The 16,167-nt window shown below is 37.3% G+C and overlaps 2 protein-coding genes and 1 long non-coding RNA gene across 3 annotated transcripts; 1 reads left to right on the forward strand and 2 right to left on the reverse strand.

Moving 5' to 3' along the window:
* Positions 1–171: 171 nt before the first annotated feature.
* LOC122139815 lies at positions 172–4,140 on the reverse strand. The gene is made up of 6 exons (XR_006156558.1): positions 3,964–4,140; positions 3,286–3,480; positions 2,206–2,354; positions 1,393–1,810; positions 678–830; positions 172–576 (listed from the first exon to the last, which is right to left on the reverse strand). It is a non-coding gene; the product is annotated as an uncharacterized LOC122139815 (long non-coding RNA).
* Positions 4,141–4,406: 266 nt separating this feature from the next.
* Positions 4,407–10,412, reverse strand: LOC122139873 (multiple epidermal growth factor-like domains protein 6). The gene is made up of 15 exons (XM_042740066.1): positions 10,295–10,412; positions 10,123–10,210; positions 9,654–9,842; positions 9,428–9,533; positions 9,033–9,275; positions 8,852–8,953; positions 7,563–7,754; positions 6,633–6,743; positions 6,348–6,540; positions 6,049–6,185; positions 5,739–5,963; positions 5,223–5,364; positions 5,016–5,139; positions 4,706–4,897; positions 4,407–4,592 (listed from the first exon to the last, which is right to left on the reverse strand). The coding sequence occupies exons 1-15, from the start codon at positions 10,405–10,407 to the stop codon at positions 4,407–4,409; spliced, it is 2,343 nt and encodes a 780-aa protein (XP_042596000.1). The 5' UTR covers positions 10,408–10,412.
* Positions 10,413–11,581: 1,169 nt separating this feature from the next.
* On the forward strand, positions 11,582–15,960 carry LOC122139817. The gene is made up of 7 exons (XM_042739465.1): positions 11,582–11,649; positions 11,809–12,123; positions 13,839–14,141; positions 14,231–14,363; positions 14,455–14,498; positions 15,500–15,612; positions 15,728–15,960. Exons 1-7 carry the CDS (start codon positions 11,604–11,606, stop codon positions 15,899–15,901), a joined length of 1,128 nt encoding a protein of 375 aa, XP_042595399.1. The 5' UTR covers positions 11,582–11,603; the 3' UTR covers positions 15,902–15,960.
* Positions 15,961–16,167: the final 207 nt, after the last annotated feature.

A 16,167-nucleotide genomic window follows, 5' to 3' on the forward strand; every position in this document is an offset into this window, starting at 1 on the left:
CTATATAAATCTAATTGGATTTCCAAATTTCACAAACTGCACTAAAATTACACCATTAAACAGTGTTTGAAGTCTGATAGAAATCTGAATATAAACTCTGGATAGTCAGGTTCAGGAAAATGTATACCCAAGTACATTTAAAGTATACCTGTGCTATTTGAGTGTGTTCCATCAGGGCAGTGCAGAGGGGAAGTACACCCCTGTGGACAGTAATACCGCGTCGGACACCTGTTTCCTGTAACCCCATCATCAGGCATAGCCGTTTTAGCGCCTCCCGCACAATAAAACCCTATATGACAGAATGGAGAAGAACTCTGGTCAATTTTAAAAACAAAAGTCAATCTGGAGGAATTTGAGATTATGTCATTTTGTACCTGGAGCACATATTCCAGTGGGCTGAGTGAGGCCAGAGGTGTTGCAGAAGAATCCAGCAGGGCAGAGCCAGCACGATGACACATTTTGGGCCCCCAGTGCATTACTCCAGGTTCCAGGAGGACAGGGGTACTCATGAGGGTGCCTGGTGCCTGCTGGACAGTAATAACCCATGGGGCATATGTCACCATATCTGGAGCTAATCTGTAAAAAAAAAAAATGGATGAATAAATGAATAAATGGATCTTTGATTTTTTGGATTAAAACCCACTGATCAACATGGGTGATGAACAGTATGCTGTTACCGGAGAGGCAACATGAGATCCACCGGTGCAGTAAAAACCAGGCTCACAGGGTCCCTGAGGAGCAGTCAGTCCAGGAGAGCGGCAGTACTGACCAGCATCACATGGGCCGCAGTGCTGCAGATCCTCCACCCCTGAGCTTGCCGTGTATGTACCCTACAAATGAAAACAGAAAGTCAGATGAGGAAATTCAGTCTTCACTCTAAGTCTTTTCAAATTGTAATAATATTTCACAATATTACTAGGGCTGTCAAATGATTAATCATGATTAATCACATCCAAAATAAAAGTTTTGTTTACATAATATATGTGTGTATACTGTGTATATTTATTATGTATATATAATACACACACATGCATGTATATATTTAAGAAGAATATGTTATGTTTATATATTAAATATATTTATACATAATATAAAATATAAGAATATAAACATATAAATGTATATACATGTAAATATTTTCTAAATATATAATTTATATGTGTGTGTATTTATATATACATAATAAATATACCCTGTACACATACATATATTATGTAAACAAAACTTTTATTTTGGATGTGATTAATCGTGATTAATCATTTGACAGCCCTAAATATTACATTTTAACTGTATTTTTGATCAAATAAATACACCCTGTGTGAGCAGAAGATACTTCTTTTAAAAAAACTTTTGAACGGTAGTGTATAATAAATGGAAAATGAGGTTTCATACAGGGGGACATGGGTGAGCAATTAAGGATCCAGCAGGGCAGAAGTTTCCAGGTGGGCACAGGGGCTGCTGGGATAGTCCTGTCTTGTTGCACAATCTTCCTGATTGGCATTCAATGCATGAGTTGTAGCCTCTTCCCTGATGGAAAAGAAGTAAAATGGAAAATGAAACTGAAATTTAATTAAATTGATTCAATGAATACAATACAATGAAAATGTTACATGGTGTAAATGCTCTAAACATGTGACTTACTGGTTGGAAGGTTCCCAATGGGCACAGTTCGGCCCTCACAGCTCCTTCCAAAGAGTAGTGTCCCTCCTCAGCTTCATGTTGGACTGGTGTGGCTGAACCTCCGGTGCAGTAATACCCCGCAAAGCATGGACCAGAAGGGGATGTAGAGTTTGTTCCTAAACAATAATAACTGAGACAAAAAAAAAAAAAAAAAAAAAAAACATAAGAACTGAAATTTAAGATTTTAAATTAAAGGGATAGTTCACACAAATATTAAAATTCTGTCATCATTTACTGAACTGTTGACTGAAATATGCATGACTATCTTCTGTGGTGCATAAAATATATTTAGAATTTTTTTTTTTTTTTTTTTTTGTCTATACAGTGTAAGTCAATGGTAACCAAAACAGTTTGGTTGCTAGCATTCTTCATAATATCTTCTTTTATGTTCCACAGAAGAAAGAAAGTCATGCATATTTGGAACAGCATGAAAGAGAGTAAATGATGAAAAAAGAAAACTTAATGCTTATTTATCAACATGCACAGTTTTTTTTTTTTTTTTTTTATTTGCTCTTGCAGTCATACCCTGGAGGACAGTGGACACACTGCTCTGCATGTTGGAGACCCGTGCTGTTACTGTAGGTTCCTGAAGGGCAGGGCTGTGGGTGAACTGAACCCGGTGGGCAGAAACTGCCAGCAGGACACACACCCCCTTCATGACCATCAGGAGGAACCTGTCAAGACCAGAAAGTTTGATTATTAATTAAAAATTAATCAATTAAAGGCAAAGTTAAAGGGATATTTCACCCAAAAATGAAAATTCTGTCAGAAATACTCTCACATCATTCAAAATCCATAAAACTTTCATTCATCTCCAGAAGAAAAATAAAATTTTTTTTGATAAAACCCTTGAGCTTTCTGACCCTGCATAGACAGCAACGCAACTAACACATTCAAGGCCCAGAAAGGTGGTAGGACATTGTTAAAATGGTCTATGTATCAGTAGTTCAAATGTAATGTTATGAAGCTACTAGAATACTTTTTGTGCCTAAAAAAAACTTTATTCAGCAATTTCTTCTCTTCCGTGTCAGTCTTCGACACACGTTCACAACAGTACTACATTACATTTGTGTGTTGCTGCTGATGCAGGAGCCGCCGTTCTGATGTAGATCGTCCATCTTTCTTAGTTCATCGTCTATATATTGTGCTTCAAATAAGTAAGGCTGGGCAAAAAATGGCAAGTCATCCTCTCTGATGAAATCTTCAGGCATGTTTACGAAGACTGTTTTATATACAGCATTTGTTTTCCTCTGCTTGTAAAAAAGGCACAGCACATCCGAGTTCTATGCTGTGGTACTCTCGTGAACACATGTAGAAGACTGACACGGCAGAGAAGAAATTGTGAACAAATCACATGGACTATTTTAATGATGTCCTTACCACCTTTTTTGGGCCTTGAACATGATAGTTGTGTTGCTGTCTATGCATAGTCAGAAAGCTCTCGGATTTCATCAAAAATATCTTCATTTGTGTTCTGAAGATGAACAAAGGACTTACGGGTTTGCAACAACATGAGGATGAGTAATTAATGAAAGAATTTTAAGAATTTTTAGGTAACCTATCCCTTTAAAGGATAAATGAAAAGTTTTTGTTGAATAATCTTACTGGACTCGTAGACCTCTGTCTACAATAGAATCCTCCTTCACAGTCCCCTGTGGGCTCAGATTTGCCCAAACCGGTGCAATATTTCCCCCCACTACATGGGGTACACTGTGATGCTTCACTCAGGGCTTGCCGGGATCCAAATGTGCCCTCTTCACACGGCTCTGGGGCTGAGCTCCCCTCAGTACAGTAGAAACCCTGACATTAAAAAAAAAAAAAAAAAATGGCATTTTATAAACATTACATCAAATGTTTGGGGTGTGTAGGTTTTTTAGTATGTTTTTGAAAGAAGTCTTACTTTAATACACATTTGTTTTCAAACTATTTCAGTAAATATTCTGTAAAATAAATGCAAAAGACTATCATTTAAAGGTTTGGGGTCTGTAAGAAACCTTTATTATTTTTAATCAATGTTGAAAATTATTGCCATTTGAAATAACGGGTTTCTTCTTTTTGATTATTTTTTATTGGATTCTTTGAAGAATAGAAAGTAAACAGTAAAAAGTAAAAAACAGCATTTATTTAAAACAAAATATTTAATGTGTCCATTCTGAATAAAATTAATTTCTTTCAGAAAGAAAAAAAAACACTCTTACTGACCCCAAACATTTGAGTGGCAGTGTATTAGACACAGTGAAGTAAAAATGTTTTGGCAATGCTAACATTCTAAGTCATATTTACCTGTGGACAGACTGTAGGAGTGTGTGTGGCCAGAGTAGGACAGTAGTGACCAGGAGGACATTCCACACAAGCTTCTCCTCCATGTCCATACGAGTCATTCCTAAAGAAGCCAGACTGGCACGGAAATGAGTTTGGATGTCCGGTACCAGGAGGACAGAAGTATCCATCAGGACAGTTTCCTGTCTGATTGGAAAAATAAACATAATAAGTGAAATTTCAACAAAAATCTGCTCTTTTCCATGCATGGAACCTGACACCATGGTCACCATTCATTACATTGTATAAAGAGCAGTTTGGACTTTCTTCTACATAACTAGTTTTGTATTCTGCATAAAAAGACAGTCAAATGGGGTTGGAATGACTTGAGGGTGAATATTTAATATTTAAGTTAGTATTTTTGCCGGGTTGGTGGGGGCTGGTGAATAATTAGTCATTTTAATAGACTAAATAATCACCAGACAGTTGAAACAAAAACTACAGGGGAGCCATACTGGTTCAATAATGGGCTCTTCATGGGGATTCTCTGTGTAGCAGTATTTGCCCTCGGGACAGTTTGTGCAGTCTGAAGGGTCACGTAGTCCTGGCTGTCGACTGTAGGTTCCTTTGGGGCACGGAACAGGATTAGGATCCTAAGTAGGGCATAAATAATAAAAAAGAAAATAACTATGTTTCGTGCCATTGATCATCTGACACAATGATCAACGATGTTCGTAATGTTTCTGAGCCTTGAAATGATACTTACAATGCTTCCACCGGGACAGTAAAAGCCAATTGGGCAGAATACCGCTGAGCGCTGGGGTTCTCGATCCAGGCCCTGTGAGCAGAGGAAACCTGGGGGGCAGACCATTACTCTGAGCATGGCCTCTTCACTGGTGGTCTCATTGCTGCAGTAGTGACCCGGCAAACATGGCTGACACTCCACTGATCCCTCATCCTAACGAAAAAGAGCAAGACAGAGAGCCAGAAGAAAGGGAGACAGATAAATGAAATGGTGTATTCATTTATTACAATGAGACGACATGCATTAGAACAGAATTAGCTGTCTGGCTTACAGAATAACTTCCTGTTCCACAAACTTTTGGATTTATTGTGGCCGGATGAGGACAGAAGTAGCCAGCAGGACACACAGAGCAATCCTCTGCTCTCCGGCCCCCCTTTATCCGACTAAATGTTGCACTGGACACATAGGAAAATTCAAATACACTGAAATTTTATCTGGTTTTATCTTTGTTATTTCAGCCAATGGGACTGTGACTCACGGTGGACAGGAAGTGGGTTTGGATGTACCCTCCTTACAGTAATAGCCTTCTGGACAGACTTGACAGTCCTCTTTCCTGCCGTTACCAATCTTTGTGCTGTAGGTGCCTGGAGGGCATGGATGCTGTGAGCCATATAACGTACCTGTAGAGATAAACACACATAGAGCATATCAAGACTTTAATCTGACTGTTCAATAGTCTTAAAAAATGTGTTTGACATAGAGGGGATCCAGAAAGGTAGTAAAGAAATCGGTAGAGGAGAAATTGTTGAATAAAGTCATTATTTTTGTCTTCTTTGCACACAAAAACGTGGTAGTTGCTGTCTGTGCAAGGTCAGAAAGCTCTCTCATTTCATTAAAATTATCTTAATTTGTGTTCCAGAGATGAACAAAGGTCTTATAGGTTTGGAACGACATGGGGTTGAGTAGCTAATGACAGAATTTTCATTTTTGAGTGATCAATCCCTTTAAAATGTCTTCCTTCAAGGTGGAAGAACATTTCACACAGCTTCAGTACCTTCAGGACAGTAGTGTCCCGAGTTGCATCTCCCAGAGGGAGCGCCCACTCCTGCTAAACAGTACCAGCCTCTCGGGCACGGCTGGCACTCGCGTTCCGACTCCAGTCCACTGCGGTCACTCCAGGTACCAGCTGGACACTTGTGCTGAGTGGGGAACATAGTGCCCACAGGACAGTAATGTCCAGGAAAGCAAAAAAGCAGAGGCCTCTGGATGCCACCAGTGCCTGTAAAAGCAGAAATTGTAATTAAATAAAGTTAAATAAAACTTACAAGAGCGTAAACTACATGGGGCTGAAAGTAGTCTGGCACCTCGAAGACAGGCATAACGTGCAGGACACTGCTGGCACTGGGAGAGGTCAGTGAGGTCTGTGCGGTTACTAAGGGTACCAGGAGGGCAAGCGCTGGATGGGTCATTTGGTCGGGTAGAACCTGGTGGACACACAAACCTGAAAAAAACAAACAAAAAAAAAATTTTTGGCTAGAAAGTGGATAAAAAAATGTGACTTTAGCTAGATGCTCAAAACCTCTAAAACCAACTAAATGGACCAGTCAGATAAGTCCAGCTTAGGCTGGTTTAATTTTTTTTCTCAGGTGCATAATGCACTAACCCTGGCATACAATCCACATCAGGAAACTTCAGTGCAACTTGTGTGCATGCTTTGCCCGGGTAACAAGGCCTGCAGTCTGCCAGCGCATCCTGCCCCTCCAGAGGGTTAAAGGTGCCTGGTTGACAAGGCATTGGGTCACTTGTTCCTTCTGGACAATAGAAGCCTGGTGGACACTTTAAACAGTCCTTTACACCTATGATAAAAAACAAAACAAATATCAACATGACGGTAGATTTATATGGATGTGCTTTAATGAGAATGAATGTTTTAAGAAAGAAATCTTACTCAGCGCCCCCTGATGTGGGGTGAAGGTCCCTTGAGGGCATAAGATCTCACTGAGTGTGCCTGCTGGACAGTACCTCCCACGGGCACAAAGCAAGCCAGGACCTGCAGAACCTACAAATCAAGAAGGGTTTCAAGTTTTTGTCCAGGAGAGTGGATTTCGGAAAGTTGACTCAATACATTTTTGCCAAAAAAAAAAAAAAATTGTAATTGTAATTAGAGAAAATAATTAGTATATATGTTGATGTATTTTACATAAGTACATGTTGTAAATTATTATTAGAAATACTATTGTGTTCAAATGTGAATGTAATGTGTGTACATTATATATATATATATATATATATATATATATATATATATATATATATATATATATATATATATATATATGTGTGTGTGTGTGTGTGTGTGTGTGTGTGTGTGTGTGTGTTATATATACACATATATTTAAAAGAATAAAAAGAAGAAAAACAAAAAATTAACACAAACATCACTTTTACTTTTAAAAGTACAAACAGGTCTACAACAATAAATTAAATAAATAGAAATGGAGATGTGCTTAACTTAAACACAAAGCTATGATGTAAAACGTCACAAATAACTTTTCCATCGTCTCTTCATTCCAAACCCACATCACACACTCTTACAGCACATCACACTCAGGAAACAGTTGAGGGCAGGAAACCGTTTAACAGCAGTGGCTCATGTGGGTTTAGGAAAATTAAAGTTGCAGCTTACTGCAATCTTCGGTAAAACACAAAATCATAACATTTCACTATTTAGGTTTCTACAAAAGAGTATGTCTATAGAAGCCCAGTCATCTTTCACAGATAATATCATGTCAACAAAAAACAAAAGATAATTATGCATACTGTATATGTGTGTATGAATGTGATCATGCATATGTGTGTCTTGGTTTCATGCCCTAACCTGCGGGACAGAAGCGACCCTCTGCACACCTCTTGCAAGCTGCCCTACTTGTCTGACCCAGTTGTCCTCCTGCAGTTCCAGCAGGGCAAGGTGACCCGTGCGGCACACCCGTGCCTTCCTCACAGTAATACCCTTGTGGGCACAGAAACTGAGAGCTCGGCCTCCGAGACGTGCCCTCCAAACAGTAAAAACCTAGGAAGAACAAAATAATTCCAGCTATTATCGTGTGCATTACGATTATACAATATTCAATTCTGACCCTCGAATTTGATAGATGTTTGTCTGTTTCCAGACAGAATGTCAGTCTGTGCATTTGTGGTGGGGATTTTAAATTGACTCTTTCTGCAGGTTACATTGTTACACCAGTAGATGGTGACAAGTGACTGTTTCTTTATGAGTGAGTCATTGAATTAAATAACTGATTCGTTAAAACACCCAAGAACACTTTATTCAGAAATGAAACAGCACTACTGCATGATGCCTGGAGATGTGTAGTTGTTCATTGTGCTTTGAATTTGTTTGGAACTATTTTGCCGCTGGAGCAAAAACAGACTAAAGTTGCATTCACATTAGGAAAAGGAACCTTCTTTTACGTTTACATTACATTTATGCATTTAGCAGACGCTTTTATCCAAAGCAACTTACAATGCATTCAGGATATACACTTTTTTACAAGTATTTGTGTTCCCTGGGAATTGAACCGACAACCTTTTGCGCTGCTAACGCAATGCTCTACCACTGAGCCACAAGAGCACTAAGTCAATGCAGCTAATTTGCATGAAAAACTTGAACCCATTGCAAAATCTGCTTGAGGAAATTCCTGCAAAATTCCTGATCACACAGATTGGAATCACGGGACTTTGCCCATGAAATTTTGCAGAGCAACGGTAAATGTGATCAAGTGTTAATTCATTCTCTACTGTCACACAAACCAATCAGCCTTCTGTTCGAATTGTTCCCTCTTTATGTTCAATTTCCAATTTCACGGATTTCTATTACAATGACTGGATTTAACACTCAAAATTTCATTGACCATAGGCAAATGTGATTGCAATTTATCCGCCAATACTGTGTTAAAATGCAAGTTACCCAATATTAACTTTTTGTTTACTGAACTGTTGTATAAAAGGCATTTCAAATGAGCACTTTTGTTTCTAATATTTACAGCCTGTGCGGCCAGTCAAACAAAAAGCGCTCATGCTCTTGTTATATTGCTTAATTATGACATTAGTAAATAGATCCACAAGTAAAATCAATACATAAGTAAACCTGTAGGACATCACAGGTACCTGCAGGACAAATAGCACAGTCCCTTTCTCTCTGTAGCCCCTCCTTTGGTCCATAAGTTCCTTCCGGGCATTGTATCGCAATATTTGCAACACAGTAATGCCCTGCAAAAACAAATGTTAACAATCAAAATGTGGTATTGAATGTGAAAAGCGAGCAGCCCTATCTGAAATACTGACTCACCTGCAGGACACACAACACAGTCTGATCTTTCTCCGTCTCGGTATGTCCCAGGGGGACAGGAGATAAGCTGTCTTGACCTCTGACCAAGATGAGACTGTCCCCTTGACCAGACCGGAGTCACTGTACTCCTGCAGGCTGATGAACCATTGCATTTTTTACACTCAGTCTGGCCCGGAATGTCTGAATAATGGCCCACGGGACAAGGAAGAGGTGCAGACATCTTTTTGTACGGACAGTGGCTTCCTTAAAGAGGAAATTATAGAGATTTACAAGCAGTTTTGTGTCTGTAAACTTGTATGCATGTTGTGACATTGACGCTTGTGTTTATTTTGGCTTTAGCAGGTGCAAGCAAGACATCAAATGCATGTGAATTAAACATGGGAATCCATGTTTACCTGCAGGACACAGCTGACATTGAGCACCGCACAGAGTGGAATAGTAGCCTTCAGCACACTCAACACACTCTGTCTGGTTGAAGTTTGGTTCTTCTCCGAGGCCACACTAAAATAGTGAAGTGAACAAATAAAAATGATTTACACCAAAGTTTATGCTTAGGTTGAGTGTAATATTACCAAAAGGGAGGGAAAAAATCTCTTAAGCAGCACTTTAGTTTGTGCCCACCTTCATTTGAAAACCCTCTATGCAAACAAAGCCAAAGGGGCATGGCAGACACTGAGTGAGTCCCTCTGGAGAATACTGTCCTGACAGACACGCTGTAAGGTTGCCTGATGCGCTGTCACAAGAGAAACCAGCGGGACAAAGCTTGCACTCCACACGGTCTTCTGTGCTAACCAAACCTGGGACACAGGGCTTTAAAAGACGATTACAAATACAATAAGGTTCCCTTTACAAAAAGGTTCTATTAATGCATTAATTGACATTACCTAACAATGAGCAATGAACGTTTCTTACAGTATTGTTAAAATTAGTTAATAAACAGCTGTTCATTATTAGTTCACGACAGCTCAGGTACATTAAATAATGTTAACAGATACAACTTTTGATTTTAATAATGTATTAGTAAAAACTGAAATTTAAATTAACATTAAATAAGATAAATAAATATTGCTTTATTTATTTACTATGTTACCTGGCAGTCCTGGATACTGCTTTTTCCAGTATAAGGGTTAAACATGCCAATGGGGCATTTTCTGGGTGCAGATACATTTCCAGGACAGCTGAAATGTAAGGAAAGGAAAAGAAAATATTAATATATTAATACAATTACACAAAATCTTCTATAGCCCTAAAATCATACTCACAACTTCCCTGCAGGACACTCAAGACAAATCCCTGATGAAAAGTAGGTTCCCTCTGGGCATGATATTTGAGTCTGATTACAGTAGATTAAACACTCTGAACCCTCAGGCTTCATGTCACCTCCTGCATCAAAATATTAAAAAATAAGTTACTAACTGCAACAGTTATCAATAAGCACACTGTATCAGTGACCAATGTTCAATCAGTAACCACATCTCTTATTTAACACACTATATGTAATGAATTCCATTTCATGCCACTAGTACCTACCTGATACAAAGACATTCCATCTCTGTCTAAAGCCAGTCCATGTTATGCAGAAGCAAAATAAAAGAAAATACCGGTTCATGGTGATCGTTTTTAAGCTCTCCGTTTCATCGCAGCAGACTTCTGTCCTTAGTCGCTCTGTAGCCCCTTTAAGTCTATCAGTGAATAGGGACACCTCAATAATTGAAAGTGAAATTCAAGCCATGTAACTCAATTCCAGTCAGAAGCCAGTGATACACTTACTGGGCAAAACTGTAAACTTCTAGAATATCAGTCTGTTTTTTAAACCATGGACTGTACGGGATCTTATTTACCTTTCGATTTCTTAAAGTTAGAGGAAATTAAATTTAAATGAAATAACCCGAATATTTCTTCACATGATTTATGCACTGTTTGCATTTGAAAACACAGAAAGCGTTAAAAAAAATTGTAATGTACATACAGTACATTAAAAAAGAACATGTGTAAAACAAAGACAATACAAATAAGATTAAAATAGATTATGACACTGTTTTTGTGGTAAAGCGAAGGCAGGATGTTTCAAACCTCTGCAGCTGTGCAAAACTGTACTAACCCCAAGTTTCCACTGCAAAGCATGAATGTGATCCAGTTTACTGCAGCAATGGGCTGATAAATTAATCAAACTGCTGGGAAAGTCACTTTGATTCATTAACATGGATGTTATCAAGAGTCAGACTGTGAACTTCTTTTAATATCACTTATGCAATTTCCATTTAAATTATTTAGATACATGGAAAAACTAAATTAGATAAACACATCCGTAAAGAAATGTGATACAGTATTTGTTTGACATTCAAACGTATTGTATAAATGTAAATATTTTAGTTAAATGATCAAAAAATACCACAGTGCCATGCAAATCAAACTGCAAAAGTTCCAAGAGCTTAGTTAACCAAATTTCTCGGAGGCAGGTGCTATACATAAATGAAGCCCACCTCATGGGGAGGAGCTTCCCTGTGTTTTTTACTCATGCCATACCATTTATCATTCATAAGAAAACGCATCTTGAATGAAAGCCAAAACATGTTTTTGATTCATGTGATGCTACTTTTACAACTAGGATTCCATGGTAATGTCTTGGAGATTCTATATTATCATTTTTATTTCTAATGAATTATGGTATAAATTAAATCTAGAATATTAAATATTTCCGTAAATACCTATAATAGTATTTAAATTCATATATAAGTGTCGTTTCTAGTGGCTGTTAACTTCATTGATTTTACAGATGCTGTGAGTGCTGGAATCCAGCGTGAGATTCAGAATGCAAGACTCCAACAGCCATTTACTTTAAACTGTACCTACAACTGTTCAAGTGGCTTCACTCGTGGTTACTGGACATGGGAAGACACTCCAGCTTGTAGCAAGTGCCAATGGAAGCCCAGTGGGAGATCAAATTTAGGAGACATGTGCACTGTGAGCTTGTACATACCTTATCTAATTATGGAGCAAACGCGTTATAACTATTCTTGCCTTGCTGAAGAGAGTGACCGTCCGGGCCTTCCTCGTAAAACAGAGCTTCTGGTAACACTGCAAGTTCACGGTAAGCGCTATTTGAGTTTATTGCTAACAATGAATAACCAATAATGTAAAAAAAGGAATATTTCACCCAAAAATATTAATATTTGAAAAAAAAAAAATTTAAATATGAAATTTAGTCACCCTTAGGTCTTACAAGAACAGCTTTGGAGAAATTAAGCATTACATCACTTGTTCACCAGTGGATCCTCTGCGGTGAATGGGTGCCGTCAGAATGATTAAAACATCACAATGATCCACACTGTCCATCATCCAGAAGTGAAAGGCTACTTGTTTGTGATAAATCCATTAAGACATTTTTTTAACTTTCAAACCATTGCTAAAACATGTGTCTTCTATCCATAATATTGCTTTCTCCAGTGAAAAAGTAATTGTGTCTGAATCAGTAGAGAAATATGTACAGGTCAAGCACCATTTACAAGCAAAAATAGTCAAATATGTCGGTGGATTTTGATGTGACAACAGGGAATGGACTTTTTCAGTGGAGGAAGCATTATAAATTATGGCCTATTATTTTGGGCAGAAGTGATGGTGTGAAACTAAAATGCCTTAACGATGGATTTTTTTTCCTAAAAATATGCAGCTTTGTACAAGACTTTAATTGATGGACTGGAGTCATGTAGATTACATGTGGATTATTGCGATTCTTTCATCAGCTGTTTAAACGCTCATTCTGACGGCACCCATTCACTACAGAGGAGAAATTTAACACTAGATGTAATGCTAAATTTCTTGAAATCTGTTCTGATAAAGAAACTCATTTAGATCTTGGATGGCCTGAGAGTGAGTACATTTTCAGCAAATGTTCATTTTTGTGTGAACTATTCCTTTTAATTGTACTCAGGACTTTTCTTACCATTTTTGCAATCCCTTGTACAGATGAATCTGAAGAAAAAGTAACACCTCCTAAAGTACTAGCTGGTAAGTCTATAAGTTAAAGGGATAGTTCACCCAAAAATGAAAATTTTATGTTTATCTGCTTACCCCCAGGGCATCTAAGATGTAGGTGACTTTGTTTCTTCAGTAGAAAACAAACGGAGATTTTTAACTCAAACCTTTGCAGTCTGTCAGTCATATAATGTAAGTGAATGGGAATCACGGCTTTGAGAGTCAAAAAAACATACACAAACAAAACCAAATTAAACCCTGTGGCTCACCATTTACACTCCTAATTGAGATTGTAGATAGAGTGTCAATGGTCCATTTGAGAAATAGGTGGTAATGCAATTACAGGTCTGTGATCTGCTGTAAAGCAAGAAGACGCGTCACGTGCCGGCTGAAGAAGAAGACACAAATGTGCTCAGGACAGTTCGGACATTGCGGTGAATCAGAGGTAAAAAAAAAATATAAATATTGTTCAGTTTCTTGCACAAACCAATCGTTGTGTGTCTTTACACATCAATGTATCGTTACGAGCCACAGGATTTAATTTTGTTTTGTTTGTGTTTTTTTGACTCTCAAAGCCGTGATTCCCATTCACTTACATTATATGACTGACAGACTGCAGTGGTTTAATTTAAAATCTTTGTTTGTGTTCTACTGAAGAAACAAAGTCAACAACATTTTGGATGCCCTGGGGGTAAGCAGAAAAACATCAAATTTTCATTTTTGGGTGAACTATCCATTTAAGGATCTGTAAGGATAGTTCTACTTATTGTACTATTTTTAAGGCCATTATTGGTTTGTATTAATGTTCTGAATGTTGTTTTACTGGTTTAGATCCATCTCTGAGAGTAAAGTTGTTAAGGGGTCAGGTGGAGTCGGATGAAGTGCTTACATCATTATCTACCATCGAAGTGATGGCAGGAACCTCACTCAAACTTCACTGTGTTGCCCTTGATAACAAACACTGTGCGGTGCAGTGGAACAGAGAAAACAGTGCCCTCCCCCTGGAAAAAATAAATGACACCATACTACAGTGGAGTGAAATCAAAGCAGAGGATAGTGGACAATACAGGTGCCACACCAAAGGGACCTGCACTGACCAGGCTATCACTGTGGAAATAGAGGTCATCACATCGGGTGAGCACTTTTACACTTCCAAAATTACATCAACCCATTTTCAGAATCACATACAACACAGTCCATCAAGTCAGCATTTTGCCATACAGATGGATTCGCCTGGGCCAAGATCTTTGCAGCTTTTGCAGTGTCTGCAGTAGTTATCCTGATGGCCCATCTGGTGTATTTGTGCTACAGAAAAGGATGTAAGATCATGCATTCTGCTAACAGATTCCATGAAAGGTAACACACAATTTTTTGTATCAAATTAAACATGATGAAACAGCAAACCATATCAAATCTCTTTCAATAGCAGTGATCTGGTCTTTTGTAGGGTTACATCCAGAAGTGCTGCGCTGATAAGGCCAATCGCTCAAGGTCTTTGTCAATTTATATTTTATTTTACTAAAATGCAATAATATATGTATATACACTAATTGTCAAAAGTTTGGAATAGTTAAATTTTTTTATGTTTTTGAAAGATGTCTCTTATGCTCACCAAGGCTGCATTTAATTGATTAAAAATACAGTAAAGCATTTAATATTGTTAAATATTATTACATTACTTTTAAAACTTAAATATTATTACATGAACTATTACATGAACTTTTTCTCTTTTAATATATTTTAACTGAATGAATTCATGAATTAATTACTCCAGTGTTTAGTGTCACACGATTCTTCGAAATCATTCTAATCTGATGATTTGCTGCTTAAGAAAAATTTCTTATTTTTATCCATATTAAAAACTCTTTTGCTGCTTAATATTTTTGTGGAAACCGAGATACACTACCATTCAAAAACTGGGGTCAGTAAAATTAAAAATAAATACAAATGAATAATTTTGTTCAATAAGGATCTATTAAAATGATCAAAAGTAACAGTACTTTAACATCAAAGTTACACAAGATTTCTATTCCAAATAAATGCTTTTATTTTTAATTGATCTAGGCATCCTGAAAAAATATGTATAACGGTTATATATAAATATAGCACAACTCTTTTCAACATTGATAATAATTATAATTGTTTCTTGAACAGCAAATCAGTATATTAGAATGATTTCTGAAGGATCATGTGACACTAAACACAGGTTTATGGTGCTGAAAACTCAGCCATAACAGGAATAAATTATATTTTAAAATATATTAAAATACAAAAGATTTTAAATTGCAATATTTCCCAATATTACTGTTTTACTATATTTTGACTAAAAACATGCAGCCTTCATGAGAATTACAGACTTCTTTTATAAACATGAAAAAACCAACCCCAAACTTTTTGAGCAATGGTGTATCTGAATATGGTCATCTGAATGGTAGTACAATTCAATAGTTAATTGATTCAAGAAACATTTTATTTTTTAAATTTAATCCCAGACAGTCAGAGCGAAAATGAAGTCCCTTATGCTGATATTGTGATCTCCGTGAGAGGATCCAGCAATCCGGATCTATCTGACACCTTAAACCAGACTTCAAAAAACCAAAGACCGGTGAGAATTAATATTATTTTAATATTATAAATTTATACAATTACTTAAGGATTTTTTACAGGGCTGTTTGGTATCACAGAACCAGATGTGTGACAGTGTGAACTGTGTTTTGCAGAGATGGAGGGACGAGGCCAGAGCAGGGCTACTGCATGCTTCAGCTGACAGACTGCACATCCACTCTAAAGAGGTCACTAGGAAATTAAGCACAACGTCTGAATATGCTGTAATTACTTACTCCTGTGAGGCTCTTAGTGTTACTTCAAAAACTGCATATCTGATTAAAAAATAGAAGGCAAAATGTGAAAATTGTAAATAGCTGTCTGCAATTAAAAAATTCAAAACTTTTAATGCATGTGTGTTTGTTGCTTTTATAGTCTTGAAGGAAATACTTACTGCATTACATTTGCTTTGCAGCTCATAAAAACATTTTTACTGTGTCAGCTGCTTGCTGTTTTTGACCAGGAAGGTCTATATGACTTAAAAGAATGGTTTAAGTAATTTATAGTATGTGTCTGCAGTCCAATTTCACAATTGCATAGGTTTTTTTTCTAATAG

This window comes from Cyprinus carpio, chromosome B15 (genome assembly GCF_018340385.1).
Source record: "Cyprinus carpio isolate SPL01 chromosome B15, ASM1834038v1, whole genome shotgun sequence".
NCBI classification, from domain to species: domain Eukaryota; kingdom Metazoa; phylum Chordata; class Actinopteri; order Cypriniformes; family Cyprinidae; genus Cyprinus; species Cyprinus carpio.

Bases quoted from the DNA above. Each gene is read 5' to 3' on its own strand.
- LOC122139873 (XM_042740066.1), bottom strand. From the start codon at position 10,407: ATGAAGCCTGAGGGTTCAGAGTGTTTAATCTACTGTAATCAGACTCAA. The intron at 9,843-10,122 runs GTAACATAGTAA...CGTCTTTTAAAG, and splicing joins GCAGTATCCAGGACTGCCAG to CCCTGTGTCCCAGGTTTGGT. The intron at 5,365-5,738 runs GTACTGAAGCTG...TTATCTCTACAG, and splicing joins GGGACACTACTGTCCTGAAG to GTACGTTATATGGCTCACAG.
- LOC122139817 (XM_042739465.1), top strand. From the start codon at position 11,604: ATGTTTTTGATTCATGTGATGCTACTTTTACAACTAGGATTCCATG. The intron at 11,650-11,808 runs GTAATGTCTTGG...TTGATTTTACAG, and splicing joins TTTACAACTAGGATTCCATG to ATGCTGTGAGTGCTGGAATC. The intron at 15,613-15,727 runs GTGAGAATTAAT...TGTGTTTTGCAG, and splicing joins CTTCAAAAAACCAAAGACCG to AGATGGAGGGACGAGGCCAG.